A 13,759-nucleotide genomic window follows, 5' to 3' on the forward strand; every position below is an offset into this window, starting at 1 on the left:
TCACGCCTTTCAGCGCTTTGAAACAGCCAAGAGCTTTCTCCAAGAGTGCAATGAAGCAGCTGTTCCTGCTCCCAGTCTGTGCCCTTGACTGCTTTTGTCCCTCTTGCTGTGCCCTCTGTGCCCCCGGGGCTCGGTGGCTGCTGCCCAGGGCTGTGGCACTGGCACAGCTCCAGTGCTTGAGACCCTCCTTTCTCTGCCCTTGGAGCTGCCTGCTCACAGCAGCCTTTTCCATCTGCAAGCTCCACATGGACAGGGAGTGCCCACCTCTGCTCCTTGCACACCCTCCAGGAGCCCAGGGCTGCCATCTGCAGTCCCTGCTGGCACTGAGGGCTCCCAGGTGCCCCAGGCTGCTGTGACACCGCTGCCAACGGGAGGGAACAGTGGCAGGGGCTGTGCTGAAAGTCAGCTCCATTTGCTGCTGCTGCTGCTGCTGCTGCTGTGGGGGTCATTTGTCCAGCCCTGCCCCAGAGTCAGGGATCAGATCCAGGCCCTGCTGCTGCTCCCTCGGGATCAGCCACAGTTTGGGTGTTGCTGTCAGTGCCAGCAGGAGTGGGCGCTGGAGCAGCGGGTGCTGACAGTGCCCCAAGCCCCGGGGCCCGAGGGGTGCCTGGGCTGCGGGGCTGGCAGGGAGCTGCCCCTTGTTCTCCCTGTGCCTCACGCAGAGCTGGGCCGCTCACAAGTGGGGCAGCACAGCAAACAGGGAGCCTGCGAGTCTCTGCCAGCCCTGTCTGCTCAGAGATTGGGCCTTGGAGCTGCAGGGGGACAAAGGCAGCTGCTTCTGCTCCCTCTGCGTGGCCCCGTATTCAGCAGTGCTGCTCCATCATTTAGGATGTGTTTTCTGTTTAAATTAATAGAAAAACAAAAAAGAAACAACCAAAAACCAGAAAAAATCATGAAACCAAAACCCAAATGTGGAGTGAAAAATCTTTTGTAAGTCTGGATTAAGAGGTAACTGATCTTTTCAAAAAGACAACTCAGGTATGTGTAAATATGCTGATGGCATTGATCCATCTTACTGACCTCAGCAGTCCTTTTTTAAAGATGCTGGGCTTTGTTTCCAACATTGTTATTTTAAACTGTGGTTGAAGCAATAGGAAATTGATTGTGCCCTGCCAGCTCCGAGCAGGACTGGCAATCTAAACTCTGTCCCACCCCAACTCATGGAGAAGATGCCCTTCCTTCTCACCCTGTGAGTGAGCTGAAAATTCCCTCTGAAATTGTCAGGGGGTTCTTAAAGACGCAAAGTCCCACTCAGGGCTTTTTGCTCTGGTTTGGCACTGGAGAAGGACAATTCTTCATCCATCAGCTCCAGACTGCACTGCCTCAGGAACACGGCCCACTCACCAGGTTGGGCCCACTTGTGGCACTTCCAGAGGAGGAAGAAAGTGCAATGGCACAATTCCAGCCCAAAAGGAAGGAAGAGTGGGACAGACAGAACACCCTGTGCAGATCCAGGCATTCAGCTGGGACTGTGCAGAGTTTGGGTGCTTGCCAGTGGGATGTGTGTCCCTGCCTGCAATCTCTTGGCCTGCACGAGAGTCTCACTCACCTGCAAAAGCAGAAAGCTCCGTCGCTGTGCTCGCAAGGGGCTCGTCTGATGCAAAGCTGTCAGAGCCCTGTGAGGGGAGAGCGGGCCCAGCCGTGCCCGGGGCTGAGCCCCAGCACGGCCCTGGCAGAGCCTGGAGCAGCCTCAGCATCCGCAGAGCCCGGCTGCAAGGAGAGAAAGCAGAACCCGCCCGTCAGGTGAAGCCTCCTGTCCCCTTGTCCCAGCTGCCCGCAGTGCCCAGGCCGTGCTGGCCGTGCTCAGAGCTGGGCCCAAAGCTGCCCAGCATTGCTGCCTTTGGGAGCAGAGCAGGAGGGCAGGACACGTGCCCAGCCTGCAGCCAGCCATGGCACAGCCACCTCCTCAGCAGCTGCCCAGAGCCCAAAAGCAGCTTGGCAGCCACTGAAGAATTGGCTGCAGCCGCCCCAGCAAAGGGGGAACCTTTGGTGCCCAGCCAGGCCGTGCCATGCCCAGCTCTGGCAGCATCCCCCTGGCTCTGGACTCACCTGCACAGTGGCCGTGCAGCGTGTCTTTGGAGAAGGTGCCAGAATCAAAGTCCATCATCTTCAGCTGCCGCTGGCCAGCTCCAGGAAGAGATTGTGGTCCTTGAGCTCGTCCTTGGTGGCTCCAGCAGCAGCAGCCCCACCTGGTACAGCTTCTCCAGGGGCTCCTTCTCCTTCCCTGGGGCCACACCAGGCTCTCAGGGTTCTGCCCAGGGCCCCAGCCATCAGTGAACCAGACAAGCAAAACCAGGGGGAATGGTGGCCACCAGTGCTTGCCAGAGCAGGCCTCCAGCCCAAGAGCTGCGTGTTCCCTTCTGATGCTCCCTGCTCACAGCTACAGGCAGGACAAAATAGTCTGCTTTGCTTTGCCACTGATTGCCAAGAGATGGGTGGGGCTGTTACCTGCCAGGCCTCTGGATCACACTGTGCCCGTGGGGCTCTGCCATCCTCTAGGGCACATGAACACCCTGCAGCCAAGGCTCACTGAAGAGCTCTTCCAAGGACGGCCTGGCCAAGGGCTGCATGGACAAGCACCTCTGAAGAACATCCTGGCACTCTGGGCACAGAAAGCAGAAACCACCAGGCAGCTGCAGAAGGATCCCGCCCGCTTTGCCCCCCATTCCCGTGCCCAGGCCATGCTGGCTGTGCCCAGAGCTGTGCCTAAACTTGCCCACGGATTCTGTGCTTTGGAGGGCAGCAGGAGAACAGGACATGTGCCACCTGCTCAGAGCTGCCAGAGCGGGATGCTCCTGAGCCCGCTGCTGCCTCCCAGCACTGCTATTCCCCCCGTGCCGCAGAGATGAGGATCCACCTGGAGAGAGCCGTCGTGGGAACAGGATCCGCCCCCAGATGATCTCCTGGCCCCTCCTGAACGGGTGCTTCCCCACCACCAGGTGGTACAGCAGGAGGCCCAGGGACCAGATCATCGCTGCCTCGCCGTGGTAGCGTTGCTGGTGGATCCACTCGGGTGGGCTGTACAACAGGGTTCCTGTGGAACACAGACTGAGTCCATCAGGGGATGCTGCTGCTCCCAGAGCCTCGCCCCAGCATCCCTGGGCACACAGGGGCTGCACCAGAGGCACACGGGGTGACCCGCTGCCCTCTTGCCTGCACCTGTGACTTGTGTACAAACTGGTGTTGGAAAAGAGGCCACTGGTGTTGGAAAAGGGCAGCAGAAGCCCTGGGGAGGCCCAACCATGACATGCAAATGAAAAACCCACCCAGTGGTGGGGAAAACCCACTCTCCTCCCTGCCTGCAGTGCCCCAAAAAACATCAATAAGCCAAGGCAAACAAGGGCAGCGGAGCAGTCCAGGCCCTTCCTCGCCTGCACACCAAACCGGCCAGTGCACGGGGTCTGAGCCCCCTCTCTGCTACCCCCATGGGGGATTTTGTTGGGCTGGCTGCCCCCACTCCAGCCCCAGCCCAGGGCAGAGTGGGTGCTGAAGGCTGACGGCAGGGTTGGGAACTGGCCCCCTCCCAGCCCCACCCAAAAGCAACTTGGCTCAAGAATTAATCCCATCCTGGGAACAATGAGGGGAAGCCCCGGTGCCACACCCATGCTGGGCCATGAGATGCCCAGGAGCATCCCCTGGGAGGGCTCACCTGCAAATTGGGTGTAAGCTGTGTCCTGGAGGAAGGTGCCGCAGCCAAAGTCGATCAGTTTCAGCTGCCCGGTGGCCAGGTCGAGCAGGATGGTCTCGGGCTTGATGTCCCGGTGCAGGACCCCGCAGCTGGTGCAGTGCCGCACGGCCTCCAGCACCTGGCCGAACAGCCCCCGCGCCTCCTCCTCGGGCAGGAACCTCCGCTGCGCCAGCAAACCCGACAGGTCCTGACACCGCTCCGGACGCTCCAGCACCAGCAAGAAGCTGCTGGGCAGCTCAACCCACTCCAGGAGCCGGATGACACCACGGAACCCAGTGGACACCTTGTCCAGCAGCACGATCTCCAGGGGCGCACGGGCGCCGTCGCGCTGCGGGAGGAGCACGGTGCCGTCAGCGGGGCTGAGGCCGTGCCAGGGCTCTGGGACCCCTCACCCAGCCCGGGACGCTCTGCGCCCCCCGCTCAGCCCCCGCCCGCTCTCCCTCCGGGGCTCCCGGCGGCTCCCAACCCGCCGGGCCCCGGCTCCTCGCCGCCCGGCACGCCCCGGCTCTGCCGCTGGCCCCGCTCACTCACCAGCTCGCCCCAGTGCCGGACGCGGTCCCGCGGCACGCATTTGATCGCCACCTGCGAGCAAGGGGCAGCAGCGGGCTGAGCTCACCGCCCGCCCCGCTGCGCCCCGGCCTTCTCCTCCTCCCTCCTCCTCCTCCTCCTCCGCCTGCACCCTCCTGTTCCTCCTCCTCCGCCGGCCCCGCCACTCACCGGGGCGCCGTCCGCGAGCCGCGTGCCCGAGAAGACGCTGCCGAAGCCGCCGCTGCCCAGCAGCGAACCCAGCCGGTACCGCTCCTGCAGGGCCTCCTGCGCCTTCCCTGCGGGCGACACGCGGCCGTCAGCGCTCGGCCCGGGGCCAGACACGGCCCCCGACCGCCCCCCGACCGCCCCGGCCCGGGCATCCCCATCCGAACGGGACACCGGCGGCTCGGGGCCGGCAGCCGCGCTCAAGAGCGGCGGAGCTCGGGCCGGGGAAGCCGCAGCGGAGGCGGCGGGAGCGGCCGCGCCCCGTGTGTCCTCCGCGGGCCCCGGGAGGAGCCGGGGCCGGAGCCGCGGCCGGAGCCGGACCCCGCGTCGGGGCCGGGGCCGGGGCCGGGCTCGGGACAGGCGGAGCCAAAGGGTGGAGATGCCGCCCCAGCCCCGGGCACTGATGCCCGCCCGGCAGCGCCACAGCCAGGACGGCGAGAGCCGGGCGGAGGCGAGACCGCGGCGGGACGCCCGGGGCCGGGGAGGGGGCGGCCCCGCCCGGGGCCGGGGGCGGGCCTGGGGCATGGCCCGACCCGGCAGGGGGAGGGGGAGAGACCGGGAGAGGACGGGGACACCGGGAAAGGAGGGGGACACCGGGAAAGGGACACCGAGAGAGGAGGGGGACACCGGGAAGGGGAGGCGGGGAGAAGGTGCGGAACAGAGGGAGAGGAGGAGCAAGAGCAAGAAACGGAGAGTGTAGAGTCGCTTGCGATTTCGCTGCTGCCGCTGCCGCCGCTGCAACTGAAGCGGCGGGGCCGTTTGTCCGCGTGTCCGCGTGTCCGAGTGTCCGAGTGTCCGAGTGTCCGTTCCCCGCTCGCCCCGGGGGCAGCCCCTGAGTCTGTGCAAACATGGGAACTTTGCCGTGTCCAGCCCGGATCCAGAGTCCTGGCTCCTGCACGGTGGCAGAGGAATCCCCTCGGCTGCTGCTGTGCCTTGTCCCTGCTGAGGGTCAGACACTGCCGGGCCACATTCCCTGCCTGTAGAATTCGTGCCCGACCCAAGCTCTGCACTTTTGTCTCCAGCACTGCTTTCCAATAAAAACAGGGGAAGGCAAACTGTGTGCAGCTCATGGTATTTCAGAGTGTCTAAAACTCGCTAAGGCACAGATCTTAGAGGTGAGATCCATTTGGAATTCATGGGATGGAGAAGCAGTGCAACATGAGAAAGGGGAGCACAGAAATAGAGAGGAAAACACCTCGGATTGTTTCTTTCCATTTTCATTTCATTTCTGGAAAACTGTTTCAGTTTTCTGGGAATCTTCTCCACAGTCCTGTCTGCTCTTTTCAAGAACCTCTCCTGGGGAACAAGGTGCAGCTCCTGTCACAAGATGTGCCACCAACTGCAGCTTCTCTTGGCTTCCCACACTGTGAGTGCAGCACAACTGCTGCAGCAAAGCAGGACAATCGTGTGGAGACCTTTACAAGTTGTCCTTTCTTTTCCTTGTGGGCTGGGCAGTTGTGCCATCGGTGAGGTTTTCATTGTGGCTGTTCTAACCTGAGAAACCAGGAGGTGGAACCAGGAATTGTTAGGGACTGCAACCCTGGCTGAACTCAGAGAAAGAATCCCCAGAGCCTGCAGCCAGAAATGGAGAGGTGTGTGATAATCATTCCCACATCTCCATGGGCATCTGGAAAGTGATCTAGAACATGAAAATGGGCTGACAGAGGTACTTTGTTTCTGTGTTCAGTTTAGATCAGTCTACCTCCCTTGCACTGGTATAAATCAAGAGCACAATCCGTTCATGCCAGCTGGACCTCTCAGACACGGAAATAATCTGAAAAGGAGAAATGCAGGGAATGATTTGGTGAGCTTTGTCTGGAAGAAGGGTGATTTTTTTCTAATAATTTCTAATCCATTTCCTCTGCTTTTATCCTTCCTAACAAGGCCATTTGCATCCCAGATTCCTCATCAAATGAGAACCCTGAGCTTGTGGAACTGCCTGAAAGATGCCCTGTTCTTCTGCAGGGACACTCAGGCTGAAACAGGAGCTGGAGCCCTCTCTTGGGAAGCCTCCTCCCAGCTGGAATTTGTGCCGTGCTGGAAGAGCAGGAGGGGGAGAGCGATGGGCGCTGTGTGGGAGGAGCAGGAGGTTTGGGCCGCAGGACGTTCCCTCTGCGCCGCTGCCCCGCAATCGGCGGCCGTGCCCAGGGCTCCGGGCTTCTGAGCATTGCAGTCTCTGCTAATCGTGATGCCTGTGACAAAAATACTGTTCACTGTCATGAAAGCACTGTGAGTAGCGCGGATCAAGAGAGGCAATTGCAGTTTTCCTGATAAAATTCAGGTGGCAACCAGAAGAGGGGCAAGAGCAGCCGCGATCTCCAGTTCCCAAGGCAAAGGCAACAACAGCCCCATGCTGTCAGCTCAGGGGGAGTAAAACCGTGCTGAGAGCAGCGCTGGAACCCGATCCTTCCTTTTTTCTCTGAAGGCTGGCTCAGGGCAGCACAGCCGGGCCCTGAGGAATCGGGGCTGTTTGGCGGTGATGGTTGCTCTGCTCCAGAATTCACCTGGAAAAAGCCCTTGGGAAGCCGAGGCGGGAGCGGGCGGGAAGGGCCGGCGCTGCTGCTGCTCGTGGCCGGCAGCCCCGGCCGGGCCGGGCCGGCGCCCGCTGCGCTGCGGCTCCTGCTGCTGCCAGAGCCGGGCGGGACTCGGAGACAGGGAACGGGCCCGGGGGACAGCAAAGGCTCGGGGGCTGCAGGGATGTTCGTGCTCGGGCCAGCGCCGGCACAGAGCTTCGGCCTCGGCATTAACCCCGAGGGAAACGCTGCGGAAAGGCTCCGGTTCAGCCTTTCTGTGCTCGTTGCTGTGAAGTGCCCGAAATAAAAGGAGAACAAGTGGGGCCTGACCCCTTCTCCTTGGGAGGAGCCCCGTGCCTGGGGCTGTGAGGGGCCGTGAGGGGCTGAGAGGGGCCGTGAGGGGCCGTGAGGGGCTGAGAGGGGCTGAGAGGGGCCGTGAGGGGCCGTGAGGGGCCGTGAGGGGCTGTGAGGGGCTGAGAGGGGCTGAGAGGGGCCGTGAGGGGCCGTGAGGAGCATCAGCCCTGGCAGGAGGATGTCCTGACATGTCCCTCCCTCCCTCCTTTTCTCTTGTTGCCTTTTTTTTCTTTTTTATTTCTCTCTCTCTCTCTTGTTGGAGAGGATGAAAGTTTGGTAAGAAAGTTTCACAGATATGTAGGCTTGGCAGAAAGATCTCTGAATGCAGAAACTGAGGATGAGGTAGAAATGAAACCAAGTTTTGATATAGAGTAAAAGATGTTTTGCTGAACCAGTGATCACTGAATAGCTGAGAAGGCAAAGGTTGGAGATGAGTTGGAAGGAGATTTTTATGATTAGGACAAAGGTATGTGACTACAAACAAAGACATGTTTTTCACCAAGTAAATGAGCCCCAAGAAGAGCATAAGTAAATAGAAAACATGTTTTTACCAAACAGAGAGCTATCGCAGGCAAACAAGAAATGTTGATGTAGCAAGAAGAGGGGTCTGAGAATTTTCCACTGAAAGCTTAAATTGTAACTTACTCTTGTGACTGGATAATAATGACTATAATATGGTGATGTTAGTAGCTATGATAGGCTATAGGCCAATGTAAAGGTATTGTGTCTGCTGCTTATTGGTTGTTATGTATTAAGCTACTCAGCAAAGAAAAGTATCTAATGCTTTGTAACTTGAACAGCGGGTGGCTTCAGGTATGCCTACAGCTGGAGCTGGCAGCTGTAGGGCTGGCTCTGGATACCCACTCCCTGAACTGCTGTAACTTCACCTATGCAATAAAAGCTTTCAAGAGAGCCGCCTGAAGTCCAGACATCCTTTGTGAACCTTTCTCCTATACTTTTGCAAAAAAGACAATAAACATGGCACAATGAGCAGGATGCAAAAAATAACCAGTAGGGCCGGGCATCTAATTTTAAGCAGATTTTTGATCTATCTTGCAATTTGCCAATTGCCAAACAAACTGTTGAGCCAATCAGATTCTGATTCTTCATGCAATTTTGACACGCTTGTTTGTAATTCTATAATGTGGGCATGAATCGATTTTGAATGATCAGACAAATTCATAAAACATGTTCTATCAAAATCCTCACATCTACATCCATGTGCTAGCAACAAAAAATCAATGGCAGCTCTATTTTGCAGTGTAGTGTGCCTTACTGAACCAACACCTGTTCATAATCCAGCTAAAGCAAGGGAAGTAGCGTTAGCCTGCCAAGATAGCCAACATCCTAACTTGTTTAACAGTCCCAGTGCTTTAGCAGATGCTATTTGTGGAGAAAGGAAGGAAACAGCCCATCGAGCACTTGGTTGCCAAACTTTGGTGTTGTCATCACAATCAGGGCAAACGCACGGGTGCTGCGTTTTCCCCTCCGTAGTTTATGCTGTAAAATCATAGCTATGTGTTAGGTGTTAACAGTGAGAGTCATCCTAAGCTGCAAGGACCTCCCTTGATGTGTGATGGAATCGCAGCCCATGCTCGGTCTCCGCAAATAAAAAACACCCCTGGAGGCAAAGTCAGAGGAACAGTAGTAGAGTGTGAAATATGTGGTGAACTGGAATTGCACCAGGCACTTTCCTCTGTAAATATGGGTTGGTTAGGGGAAACATCCCATACTTTGGACTGATCAGATCCAGAGTAATTAAACTTAACACAAAGGTCCATTGTCACAGATCCTAAAAGCTCTATTTCTTGCAGCTCAAGAGTTGCCCGGGGAAGGTATGAAACCCACTGATCTCAAGCATCAGCGTGATTGTGTGATTGTAAAAGTTTGTTAACTGCCTTAGCCTTTGGCCAGTCATCTATTGGCAAGCCAACAAGGCCAGTAGAAAGAGGATTGTCAGGAGCAGCAGTGGCTAAGCACAGAGTATCTTGCCCTGTCGCATTGGCCAGGGTAACTCACATGTTGGTTCTCGGCTGACTGACAGGCCAAGCAGAAACAGCAGGCAGTAAGCTCAGCAAAACTGACAAGGACCATATTAGCACCTGCATTTTTTTGTTATTCGTTGCTATTTGGGCTCCAGTGCATCTCAGTGCAAGCCAATACCCTTGATCGCAGGGATATCGGTGCAATACAGTCCTCCTTGCTCTCGGAGAGATTGTCAGTCCAACTGTCAATCTCCTCAGCGTGTCTCACGATAAAATTGATGGGATCCCAGCTCCTGATTTATGGAAGACACAGAAACAGAGAGGATTGCACAAACCTAGCAAGAAAGTGCAGAATTCTAAAGCAAAAAATAGGGGAACAGCTCGGCCTACGGCACCCCCGGAGCCTCAACGGGACTTCACATCTGCTTGCGGAGGGCCCACAGCGAGCGGGTCGGCTGTTCCGGGGGAGAGGGAGGGCTGGGGGCCCTATTCTGACCTGTATCCCTGCAAAGACACTAGGGAAATAGTTCAGCATGTTAAACAAGAATGAGATAAGGGCCCAGCTCCCGTGCAATCAGCACAAAAGGACTGGCGGCCTCCTGTGGAGCTTGAGATACTTTGGAAAAACTGGTCCTCACAAACTGTAAAAGCCTGGACTGACAGCAGAGCGGAGGCCTCTTTACATTTATGGGAATCCCAAGAAATTTAAAGGACAACCAGTGATTCTTACAGGTTTGGTGGGGGGAAACAAATTGAAGCTGTGCAAACACAAATCAAAATGAAACTAGGGAACCTCCCCAGATGATTGCATTCAGTTATGATTGTCCTGGTCCCTGAATATATAGTTGGGATTGGTATCTTAAAGGGACTGGCTTTAAATTTATCCAACGGTTTGTATCAGTTTGGGAGAAAGCCTTATATCAGTGCCCGACCAGTTTTAGTCAGGCAGGTGAAAATGCCCCCCGTGCAGATTCCTGCCACAACTAAATTGGTAACCGTGAAGCAATACCAAATCCCGGGGGGCACGAAGACATTTCACCGGCAATTAAAGACTTAGTGGATGTTTTAAACCCCCCTAGAATGGCTTGGAATGACCCCGTCTGGCCTGCCAAGAAAAGTGACAGGTCATGGAGAACGACCGTGGACTTTAGAGAATCAAATAAACACAGCCACCTCTTGCGGCAGCTGTACCAGATATTGTTCCTTTAATAGAAAAAATCCAGGAACACTCTGGAAGAACCTGGTATGCAGGAATTGATTTGGCTGATGCTTTCTTTGCAGTACCCATTGCTGAGGAGCAGGGGCGTCACTTTGCCTTCACGTGGCAGGACGACACTGCGCACTCAGCACATTGCCCCAGGCATGTGTGCACGGCCCAACAATTTGTCATCAAACAGCGGCCGAGCACTTGGATGAAATCAAACTGACTCCTCATACGCAACTCATTCATTATATAGATGACATCTTGGTCCAGGGCAGCAATGAGGAGGAAGTGCAACAAGTCCTTGAATTAGTTGTGGATCATAGGAAACAGAAAGACTGGGAAATTAACCCTACCAAAATTCAAGTGAAATTTTTGGGAATTCAGTGGCAATGTGGGCATCAGTAAATCTTCCCCAAAGCCCGACAGAAAATTTTAGAGTTTGCAGTGCCACAAAATAAAAAGGAGGCACCAAGATTTATTGGATTATTTGTCTTTTGGAGACAACATATTCTGCATCTGAGACAAATCTCAACCCCTTTGCATAAAGTAACCAGGGGAAATAGGCAATTGGAATGGGGAAGTGAGCAGCAGGCTGCCTTTGAATTAGCCAAAGAGGCTATTAGCCAAAAAGGCCTTTAGATCTATGGCCTATGCAAAAGGGAGAACTTGAGTTAAATGTACCTGTAAATGGGTCACATGCTGATGGGAGCCTCTGGCAGAAACAGGGAAAGAAAAAGGTTCCCCCGGGGTTTTGTGGGAGGAAGTTGCCAGAAGCAGGAAACAACTACACACCTTTTGAGAAACAGTTATTGGCATGTTATTGGGCACTGAGTTTTGGAAACAGAACAACTTAACCATAGGATATGAAGTGGCTCTTCATCCGGAAATTCCTATTGTGCAGTCGTCAGAAGGTCCCCGAAAGCCCATTGGATTGGGCACGCTCCGGAGTGTGGTATTGTAAAGTGGAAGTGGTATATTCGGGATAGGGCCAAGCTGGGAACGGGGCAGATAGCCACTCTTCATGAGCCAATAGCAGCTGGCCCCGGGAGGGACCAAGAGGTGAGTGCCAACTTCACAGCTGAGAGGGAATCTCCAGGGAAGTGGGAAAAGCCTTCAGATCAACTAATGCCACAGGAAAAAGAACATGCTTGGTTTACGGATGGGTCAGCTAAATATATAGGAGGGAAAAGGTTTTAGAAAGCAGTAGCTGACCATCCTCATTCCGAAAAGTTTCTAGAAATGACCAGAGAGGGGAAAAGCAGTCAATATGCTGAATTCTGTGCAATTGATATGGCTTTAAAACAAGAAGATCTAGGAGAATGCCTTTCCTATACTGCTTCTTGGTCGGTAGCTAAATGGGTTCGCTCCGTGGCTACGGACATGGGTAGGCAGAGCCTGGAAAATCTACTCCAAAGAGGTCTGGGGAAAGGAACTGTGGAGTGACCTTTGGCAAATGGTACAAAGAACTGATGTGACTGTGATTCATGTTGATGCCCATAGTAACACAGACACTTTAGAGCTTCTTTATGACTCTGTTGCAGGCAACCGGGCAAAGATTTCCCAAGCCAGACCAGAGTTCCCTCCGAAGGAGGATCACGAAGGCTCGGCAAAATGTGCACACCAAAAATGTGTGCACCTTGGACAAAAAGCCCCTTACAGGTGGGCTCAAGAGCGTGGCATTGCCATGTCACTCGATATGAGTAGAACTAGAATTGCTCAATGCCCTGTGTGCCAACATATATACAAACGCCCGGTGCCAAACATTGTAAAAGGACCGCTGGGGAGAGGAAAATTGCCCGGACCAACTTGGCAAATGGATTACATTGGACCTTTACCCCAGGACCGAGGGTGTAAATATATCTGCCGTAGACACATATCCTGGGTATTTGGTTGCCCATCCTTGTGAGAAGGCCACTCAGCATAGCACCATCTGTACTATAGACACAATAATTCTGTATTACGGAATGCCATTACCGAGTCAAACAGATAATGGGTCTCATTTCCAGAACAAATTCATTCAGCAGTACGCTGAGCAGAAAAACATTCCGTGGGGTTTTCACATACCATATTATCCCCAAGCTGTGGGATTACCTGAGCGAATGGATGGGCTATTGAAAGAGCAGTGGAGAAACCTGGGAGATGGACACCTGTCCTGGTGGAGAACCCATCTCACTGATGCACTGCACATCCTTAACAATAGGCTCATCAGGGACATGGACACAAAGGCAGGGGACGGGGCTCAGAGTCAAAGTGTGTCATGATTTGGTCAGAGAAACATGGTCTCTTGACACCTCGCTAAGTAAGGGAAGCTCCCAAAGATGGGGACATGACGAACGGCCACCTGAGAGAGTCATACAACATTATGGACCGGCTCCATGGAGCCCTAGCCAATTGGTGTCAGGGGCCAGAGAACCTGCCTATAATCTGAATTGGATAATAAGACTGCAAGCTGTCTCGGAGATAATTGTTGGAAAAGTTCGGGGACTTTGGCGGGGGAAGACATAGCAGAACAATCAATATGGTTGATAAAAGCAAGCTCCGTTTATTAGCAATCCAGAGGCACTTATATAGTATATCAGCTTGTTAACACTTTATTGGCTTAAACCTATCAGAGCGCATTTCTGCTTCTACATAATTAGACTACGTTGGCAAGCTTCTACTAGTTATGTTATGATTAAAGAATTCAGAGTTCACCCTCCCTTCTCCTGGTCAGTACATCTTACCTGCACAGCTGCACGTCCTCAAAACTCCCTGTTTGTTCTCAGGCTTGTTTCTCACACAGGCATTTGCTTGCAGGCTTTTTCCTTGCAGGCCTTTGCTTCGTACAGTTCTTTTACTGATCCCATAATTCTATCAATGACCCATGCCCTTGATCCTCTAACCATTCTTCAACAGATAATAACTAACCAGACGGCTGCCGCCCCTGACCTTATGGCCGACCGATCCACGCAAACGCGGAATGCGATTTTCCAGCATCGCGTGGTTTTAGACTACCGGCAGAAAAAGGAGGAGTCTGCAGGAAATGAATTTGCAAGAAAATGAATCCAGCTGCTGCTTACAAATTGATGACAATGGAGAAGTAGGAAAACAGACAACTAGGGAGATGAGAAAATTAGCCCATGTACCAACCCAGACATGGGAATGTTGGGAACCAGATATATTCTTGTGGCTGCCAGGGAGTCTGTGGCTCAAAGGGGCCCTTTCTCCTTTCCCTTTGTGCAGCTGCTACCTTCTTGTTTATTCCTTGTTTCGCTCCTTGTAT

The 13,759-nt window shown here is 54.4% G+C and overlaps 1 protein-coding gene across 1 annotated transcript in view; it reads left to right on the forward strand.

Annotated features, from left to right (window-relative positions):
• The window catches only part of LOC309585679 (olfactory receptor 14J1-like), a gene marked incomplete at both ends in the record, with an annotated part of 39,022 nt that extends 25,483 nt beyond the window's left edge, over nt 1–13,539 (forward strand). The window contains one exon of the mRNA XM_082303590.1: nt 13,393–13,539. Coding sequence (XP_082159716.1) covers nt 13,393–13,539 — 147 coding nt within the window. The remainder of the gene's footprint in view (nt 1–13,392) is intronic.
• Nucleotides 13,540–13,759: the final 220 nt, after the last annotated feature.

Source organism: Coloeus monedula (genome assembly GCF_965178545.1).
Source record: "Coloeus monedula genome assembly, contig: HAP1_SCAFFOLD_110, whole genome shotgun sequence".
NCBI classification, from domain to species: Eukaryota; Metazoa; Chordata; class Aves; order Passeriformes; family Corvidae; genus Coloeus; species Coloeus monedula.